This window comes from Mesitornis unicolor, unplaced genomic scaffold (genome assembly GCF_000695765.1).
Source record: "Mesitornis unicolor isolate BGI_N332 unplaced genomic scaffold, ASM69576v1 scaffold37936, whole genome shotgun sequence".
Taxonomy (NCBI): Eukaryota; Metazoa; Chordata; class Aves; order Mesitornithiformes; family Mesitornithidae; genus Mesitornis; species Mesitornis unicolor.
In genome coordinates, this window is record NW_010192366.1 from 4135 (window position 1) to 12744 (window position 8610).

An 8610-nucleotide genomic window follows, 5' to 3' on the forward strand; every position below is an offset into this window, starting at 1 on the left:
CTTAGCAAAACTTGGGTGTTCCTGTAAGCTGCTCATTGTTTCAAGATGTCATTCCCTTGTGCAGGGAGAGGAAATGGAGGAGGGAAGGAGTCAGCACAGATCCAAGTTGATGATGGGGTTCTCCGGATGATAGCGATGGGGATGGAGCTGTGGAGCCAGATGCCCAGCACTGACTCTGTGCCAGGGCCTCCCTGAGGCTGCCTTTACCCTCTCTGTGTTTGCTGCCAGGGCTGCTTTGAATGTCACAGAAGGCTTTTTGGATTTGTGCCTTTCTGACTGCCATACCTAATCTCTTCTTCCTTGTGCTTTTTAAACAAGCCCCATCCTGTCAGCTGCTCTTCCTGCCTCCAGCCCTTCCCCTTGCATCTTACTGACACCTTTGTTCCTTCTAGATCCCAGTCTGGTTTAGTTTCCAGTGTCTTTTCTTTCTGACCACATTTCTGTGACCAACCTGTTAAACATTGGCTAGTTTATCCATCACCTGATATTCTTTTCCCAAGTCCAACCTGTTTCACACGGTCCTTCCCTTCACTCTTCTCTTGACTTTATCCACCCTCCCTCCATCCTCTCTAAATCTCCTGCTTCTGAGAGGCCTACGGCTCTCATCCTCCCTTTTTTAGCAGTGGCCCCTATAACTGGCGGGGTTCAGTTGCTCTTACTCAGCTTTCTCGAGTGCTGTCCTCCACCCAGACAGTGTTTAAGATCGATGGCTGCAGGGCTGCATTTTAGCTTCCTGCACCCCTGACAATAGCATTGGTTAGAAAAACACTTGTCTGTACAGAGCAGCTTTTGTGTGTGCAGGAGCAGTTCCTGGATGCTCCCGGGTGTTTGTGCCGTGTGTGATGTGTCCCTGCCAGGGAGGGTGCCAGTTACTCCCCTCTAGTGGCCAAGCTGGACTGCTGGCACCTTCCCATTCCCAGCCCTCCTTGGAGAATCGATCCCTGGGGAGCTTTATTCGTAGTAAAAAAGAGAATCTGGCAGTGCTGATGTGCTTTACTACTCCTTTAAAACTTGCAAAGATGACTGAATGAGTGATAAACTTATGTATTTGTCTGTTGCTCCCACAGGGTTCGGGTGTGATTAAAGCAGGTTTTGCAGGTGATCAAATACCGAAATACTGCTTTCCAAACTAGTAAGTATTCTGCTGGTCTTGGTAAGTTCTTAGTACCATGTACCTATTCTTTGATCTGTAGAGGGGAAGAAGGTCCAGTTTTAAGGGAGAGGATTCAGAGGAGGGGCATACCATAAAGATGACTTATCACTTTTGTCAGGCTTGACACCCAGCCAAAGCTGTGGGATCCTTTAGTCTTGAGATATGAGGAAAAGAATCGGGAAAAAGACAAAGATGGGATGAGAGGTGTGAAGGCCTCTGTATTTCTTTGGTATGTGGTCTGATGTCTTGATTCCTGCCAGACTTCCTTGGAAGATTTCTGAGAGTTTTACTGGAAGGAGGACTACTGGATCAGGAACTCTGAATAGTCACTGGCTTTTATTTTCAATAGAGTGGGTTTTTATTGAGTGTATTTGTGTTCTGAGCAATGTGTTCCGTATGCTGAGGTGGGATATGGGACTATAAATGTCTAATCTGAGAAGCCTACCTGAGGTCAGGCAACACCATGTGGATCTGTCAGCTCAGACCATTGCTCAGCCATGTTTCACCGTGAGTGATGTTAGAACAAATAAGTCCTGAATTGTCAGGGAAAGTGTGGCTGCACTCAGCTGGCTTATGTCCTGCCAATCCAGAACTGTCTACAGTCTCTTCCCTTTACCTCTGATTCTGAGATTAGCTCAGAGCAAACCTGGGTCTGTCTGCACCTGGTAGTGCCCCCAGACTCGCCTGTCACTTTAGAAGGTACTGGTTAGGACAGAGAGGAATACAAAGTAGTTAATCCTTGGGTGTATCTGAGCTCATTTTCTCAAAGCATTTATACTCTTGCCTCTGTTCTAGTGTGGGCAGACCAAAGCACACTCGTGTTATGGCTGGTGCTTTAGAAGGGGACATTTTCATTGGTCCAAAGGCAGAGGTAAGAAAACCTGTATACTGCACTTTTCTATGTATCTTGGTATGCTGCTGTAAGGAGGGACTGTAGCAGCTGTGTTTGAAAGGGCTGTGGGTCCTTGGTATCAGCATGTAGGTCTGAGGAGCAGAATAGATTGTCACTTTTCAGCGTGTCCAAGATGGAGTGAACACCCTACTTGCTTTCCATTTTATCTCCCTGGTGTGGGCAAGAAGCTTGCTTTCCACTGTCCTTTGTCAGCATGTAGTCATATGGTCTCACATTTCTCGTGAGCCCTCTGAACTACATTCCCCAGTACCACCCTACTGAGCTGGTAGAACAAAGATACCACTTGATAGTTGTCTGTATGTTGGCTTGAAAACTATTGGGATGGAATGTGCTTTGCAAATGCCAGACTTGCCTCTCTGGGAGAGATGTTTGTGATTAATGTTCAGTTTTTGCCCTACATGCTAGAGATAAGTTGTTAGTGGAATGAAAAAAAGTGAGTCAGACATTAATTAATAGTGCTCAGCAATGTGATTGATTGTGTCTCTGACAGATGTGCTCTGTTGTCCTTTCTGTTTGCTCAGGAGCACAGAGGTCTTCTTTCAATCCGATACCCGATGGAGCATGGCATAGTGAAGGACTGGAATGACATGGAGCGCATTTGGCAGTATGTGTATTCAAAAGACCAGCTTCAGACATTCTCAGAAGAGGTGAGATACCTCGTTTTTTAATGGCACAGGCATAATTCAGTGTGTGTGTAACACCAGGAGGCTTTGAACTCCAGGAAATATTTGGGACTTTTCCTTTGCTCTTCTTTCTAAATGTCTGTTGTTTAATTAGGCTCTTTCACCTCTCAGGAGATACTGCACAATAGGTGTCCAAGCATAATTCCTTCCCAGATATAATGTTCTGGGCTGACTGAAAATCTGACTTTGAGCATTTGTTACTCACACTCTCTCTAATATTAGATTCTGCTCTAGGTCAAGTGCTTCTGACTTCTGTTCTGCCTGCACATCAGGCCTATCCGCTCAGCAGTGACATGATTTGAAGTGAGGAAGGAGAAAACCACAAGCCTATGGTCTGGAAGGAGCTGACCGAAAAAATATTAAATGGTTGAGAGCAACAGGTTGTATAAGCAGAGTAGGAATATTTCTCCCTGCCTGTGCTAAGACCACATGCCTTCACACTTTATTAGTGTCCATGTATTTTAGGCAATCTCGCTGACCTTTGACACTGAGAGTCGTCTTGCTCATCCTTCATGAGGCAGGGTGGCTCAGAGAGTAGATTTTTTTAACACTTCTTCATAACTAGACCAGAACCCTGCTGGTCTTCTAACTTAGAGGTTATTTGCAGTGTAAATACAGCTCAGTAGCTGAAATTACTCCCTTCTACCTGTCCTCTTGTGCCAGTGGTGAATAAATAAGCAGAAGTTTTCAGGAACACATGTCTAGCTGCCTCCTGGTTATTGCAGCACAGCCCCTTCTTTTCTTTACCAGCATCCTGTGCTGCTGACAGAAGCACCCCTAAACCCACGCAAGAACAGAGAGCGTGCTGCTGAGGTGTTTTTTGAGACGTTCAATGTGCCAGCACTGTTCATCTCCATGCAAGCTGTGCTTAGCCTGTAAGTGTCTTTCGTCTTTGATTTGTGCTTGTGAAATGTTGCCATTAAATCAATTTTTTCCACAAATAAAAAAAACAACAACATGTACGACTACAGTGATGTCTGACTGATCCCCTTTTCTAGTAAGAACTGAAACTCAATTTTAATTTCTGTAATAAAGAGCTTGCAGGAATTTGCTGAACTAGGATGAGAACTAGGTTTTGGATGGGATTTTTAAGCTCCTATTCATGTGAAATCTCTGCTCCCTGAGTTGAGCCTGGATGTGCTGCATGCTTGGCGTGTCTTTGAGTTGCTTGTTCTGACTTGATTGTTTGCCCCTTTGCTAGCTACGCCACTGGGAGGACTACAGGAGTGGTGCTGGACTCCGGGGATGGTGTTACCCATGCGGTTCCCATCTATGAAGGCTTTGCCATGCCTCACTCCATCATGCGGATTGACATTGCTGGCCGTGATGTCTCACGCTTCCTGCGTCTCTATCTCCGGAAGGAAGGCTATGACTTCCACACAACCTCCGAGTTTGAGATTGTCAAGACCATCAAGGAGGTGATGTAGTGTTTGTGTTTGTCCAAGAAGGGATTTTTGATCAAAGGAAAGGGATTTTTGATCAAAGGACTTGTGAAATCTAGTGGGAAATGCCAGCATACCTAGCTCTGCACCTCATTTCTTTATCTACCTGAGGGAGACCAGGGCCACTGAGATCATCAAAGGACTGGAGCCTTTCTCGCATGAGGAAAGGCTGAGAGAGCTGGGACTGTTGAGCTGTGAGAAGAGAAGGTAGGGAGGATGTCATCAATATATATGTGTCTGAAGGGAGGATGCAAAGAAAACAGAGCCAGGCTCACTTCAATGATGTCCAGTGACAGGACAAGAGGCACAAACTGAAGCATAGGAGGTTCCATCTGAACATAAATTTTTTTACTGTGAGGGTGACCAAGCACTGGCACACGTTGTCCAGGAAGTTGTAGAGTCTCCATCCTTGGTGACATTCAGAAGCCATCTGGACGTGGTCCCGGGCAGTCTACTCTAGGTAACCCTGCTTGAACAACAGAAGTGGACAAGATGACCTTCAGAGGTCCCTTGCAACTTCAGCCATCTTGTATTCTGGAAGACTTACAGTCAAGGTTGCATCTCATCCCTACTGAGGGGCTGTTAACATGAAGGTGAAGACTGGGTGGTGGTTCAGAGTCTGTTTTGCATTTATTTGTGCTGTAGTTGTAGTTTCTCAAGGCCTGATGGTATCTTTCGCTAGTGTTTATTTACCCTTCAGGATAAGTCTGTGTAAAATACATGGCAGGTAGGGGTCACAGGTGGGATATTGAGAGTTGCTTCTGCTCTTGCCCCATCCCCTGAAAGAATTCACTTACAGCATTCATGTTTACAAAAGCTTCCCCTCTCCTTAGGGTCTGCAGTGTTTGGTGACTTTAGAGTTATGTGGCAGTTTGGAGACGCACAATTAAGATCCCTAGAAAAGCAATTACCTTGGCTTCTGTTTTGTGCCGAGAGAGGAGGACAGAGGTGGGACAGAGAATGGTAGCTCAGAGCTGGTGACAGCTCACAGCAGCTTTGTGCCATTGCTATGCTCACACAGGTTGCGTTCTGTTTTCAGCAGGGCTCTGTGTGACTCCGTGCATGCCCATGCCTCCAATGTGTGGGGTCAGTCCTCAGATGGGTACTGGCTGTCATGTGCTGCAGGCTGATGCCTGGCAGTTGCTGCTGTGCTGTGGGCCCCCATCACAAACTATGATTGCCGCAAATAACACTGGGCAGAGTCAGCAGCCCATGCCAGGGCTTGAGAGTGTGAATAATAAGCTATTCTTGAGCCTGTGACCTACCAGCAAAGGACCGTAATGGAAATATTTTCCTTGTTCTGCGTGGCCACAGCTCAGGGTGGCAGTGCTGCAGGAGCAGCGCTTGTGCTTCATGTCATGGTACAGCTGAATGGCGCTTTGCCTGTTGCCCACAGCAGGAGACTTCGTGGGGTTGTAGGTTTTAAGCCAGTAGCTTCTCTCTGTTCTACAAGCACTGACTGCTGAATGGGAGAAAAAATGCTGACGTGTGCCAATACTGCAGCATCTGTGGACCAGAAGAACTAGGGATCAGGGGCTTGCTGGAGGCCTCTGCTTCAGAAACAGCCTGTTCGGAACGAAACATCAGTTGCAGTGGCCTTATGGGACTAAGCAAGAGACTTGTACTCTTCATAAATTCCAAGGCTCCTTTTGCATCTTGGGTGATGAAACTATTGAGATGTTGTGCTGACTGTTAAACACAACATTGTATGAGTACAGTCTTTTCTCTGGACTATATGTTTAGGGGAACAAAGAGCAGGGGAAAGTGAGCCAGATCCTGCTTTGAGGATGCTGACTACCCTCACTAGTGATACTGCTGAAGCAGAGAGGAAACAACCTGATGTTTGCTTTCCAACCTATACCTTTTGCTGTACTTTAAGATTAATTTTAGCTGGGGAAAGTGTTGCAGATTTCTAGGATGTTTGGACCTGGAACTTGGAGCGAGATTTCTATTGGTGCTGGTACTATTTGTGATTTGATTTTCAAATCTGAGGGGTTGAGCATGGCTTTTTGTGTTTGCAGCTTTCTTGCCTCAGAAGTTTGGATATGCAGCCTGAATGCACCATGGCAAGCACAAATCTGTGATCCTGGACGTGGGAGTTTCTCAGTCCCAAAAGCTGCTTGTGATCTGTTGGAGTCTGGCTGACTCACAATTTTTTAGGTTTTTTTAAAGGGGAAAAGTGTTAGGAAAGAAATTTGGGGATGGTGAAATGTCTAGAGGAGAAATTACCTTAAAAAGGGAACCCTTAACACCTACTTCAGTGCAAACATCGTTCTCTGTCTCTTGGTTTACGGTGAGGGTGGTCAAACACTGGAACGAGTTGCCAAGAGAGGTTTGTAGATTCTCCATCAGTGGAGGTACTCCAGACATGGCTGGACATGGTTAGGGGCAGCCTGCTTTAGCTGACCCTGCCTGAGTAGGGGAGGTTGGACAAGATTATCTTAAGAGGCCCCTCCAACCTAAACATTTCTGTGATTCTGTTTAGATATTTTTTTAAATCCCCAAATGGTAACAATTTTGAATAGCAAAGCTTACTGTGGAATAAAAAATATGGGGTGCTGGAGCGGTCTGAAAAGTCTTAAGTATTTTGTTTCTTGTAACTTAAAATGTAGGTGGTCAATGGGAAGTGAACAGCTTAGATCATATTAAGAAATTTTTGCTGTTAGCTATTGGTAATTGTTTACCCTGTTGGAATGTAATAATGGACTTTCTTCCCACTTCTCATCTATTGCAAAGTTACCTGAGCCCATATTTATACAGGTTAATGTCATTAAAGGTGTTTCAGGTGCATGTTTTACTTTGCCCTACAGTAGGTTGGAAGTCCTACATCTGTACTAGATGGAGGTAACTTCTAAGCAGTAAGAGAGAGCTGGAAGCAAGACATGAGCAGCAGCTAGAGGGGCCATGAGAATCCTTGATGTCTCTAATCATCACATGGAGCTGTAGCATGAATAGGTATTTTACCTGATGTGAACCCAAAAGGTTTACTCCCCAGCACAAAATATTCTTGAAATTGGTTTCTCCAAGGGATACACGGATTTTGACTGTAAGTGAGAAAAGTATTTTATCAGAGGCATTTGGGTTTACCCTTCTCACCTCCCTCTCCCTGACTCTGCTTCCTCTCCAGCGTGCCTGCTACCTGTCAATAAACCCCCAGAAGGATGAGACTCTGGAAACCGAGAAGGCTCAGTACTACCTGCCTGATGGAAGCACTATTGAGGTTTGGAAGGGCCACTCTTGGAGTGGCCTAATGTTAAGCACAGGGTTTCCAGAATAGCCATCTGCCTCGTGATGGGAAATGTAATGCAGTGTTAGGTGGGAGGGGATAATTTTAAAACACTAGAATTCATCCCAGGCTGTTGACTGGGCACTAGAATTTTTACAGGAAGAAAACATGATTAGAAACTTCACAACTTCTACTGGAAGTCCTGGGTTAGGATACATTGTGACCATGGGGACACTGAGCTGTTTGAGTGCAGGTGCTGATCTAGCAAAATCTTCATGCAGATCAGGTATGGAGTGTGAGTAGTTATCACTAAATTCACCAGTTGGTTTTGTATGTGGTTTTTGTCCTGCCTGGAGGTGCAGAAACAGTTGCTTTGAAGACTGAGTTAGGAATAGTCCTCAAAAGACCGAGCCCTCTATAGAATGGTTGAAGGAGAGGAAATACAGGTCTGTCTTACCTTCAGCACTAAGGGTGGATCTGCTCCCTTTTCTGCTGTGAGCTGGGATATGGGGCTGAGCAAGTTTCTTCATCTCTTTCATCTGCAAAACGGAAATAGCGCCTCTTCTAGGAGCAGACAACCAAATTAGCATTCACTTGGGAGCTAGTTTTGCAGCATGAATGTCCAGGAAACTCTGTTACTCTGAAGTTTCACTGAAGACAGGCAGGCCCAAACCCTAGACAGTGAACAGAGCCACACTGCTCCGTCTTTCCCTCTGTGCTAACTTCTCTCCTTGCAGATTGGCGCTGCCCGTTTTCGAGCTCCAGAGCTCCTGTTCCGGCCAGACCTGATAGGGGAGGAATGTGAAGGACTCCACGAGGTGCTCGTTTTTGCCATTCAAAAATCAGACATGGACCTGAGGCGAACGCTGTTCTCCAACATTGTGCTGTCTGGAGGCTCCACGCTTTTCAAAGGTTCCTGCCTCTCCTCTTTTAGTGGGCTGTGACATACCCAATCTCTTGCTTCCTTCCCATGTGAAACTGGGATGATAACCTAGATCACCCAGCTTGTCCAGTGGGGTGAGGGCTGTGGGAACTCTGCTGTCTCAGGGGGGGTTTACAGTCTAATTTTCTGAGTCCCAGTCATACCCTTCTGGGTATGCAAGGCATCACTTTTGTGCACCACTTCCTGGGCTTTTGTTGTTTAACTCCTATCTGCCTGTGTCAGGACTGAATAGGTATGCTCATTCCTGCCT

The 8610-nt window shown here is 45.9% G+C and overlaps 1 protein-coding gene across 1 annotated transcript in view; it reads left to right on the plus strand.

Annotated features, from left to right (window-relative positions):
- Nucleotides 1-1032: 1032 nt before the first annotated feature.
- The window catches only part of ACTR1A (ARP1 actin-related protein 1 homolog A, centractin alpha (yeast)), a gene marked incomplete at its 5' end in the record, with an annotated part of 10187 nt that continues 2609 nt past the window's right edge, over nt 1033-8610 (plus strand). The window contains 7 exons of the mRNA XM_010187065.1: nt 1033-1132; nt 1949-2024; nt 2588-2713; nt 3500-3624; nt 3951-4167; nt 7319-7411; nt 8155-8329. Of these exons, the coding sequence (XP_010185367.1) occupies nt 1033-1132; nt 1949-2024; nt 2588-2713; nt 3500-3624; nt 3951-4167; nt 7319-7411; nt 8155-8329 (912 nt within the window). The remainder of the gene's footprint in view (nt 1133-1948; nt 2025-2587; nt 2714-3499; nt 3625-3950; nt 4168-7318; nt 7412-8154; nt 8330-8610) is intronic.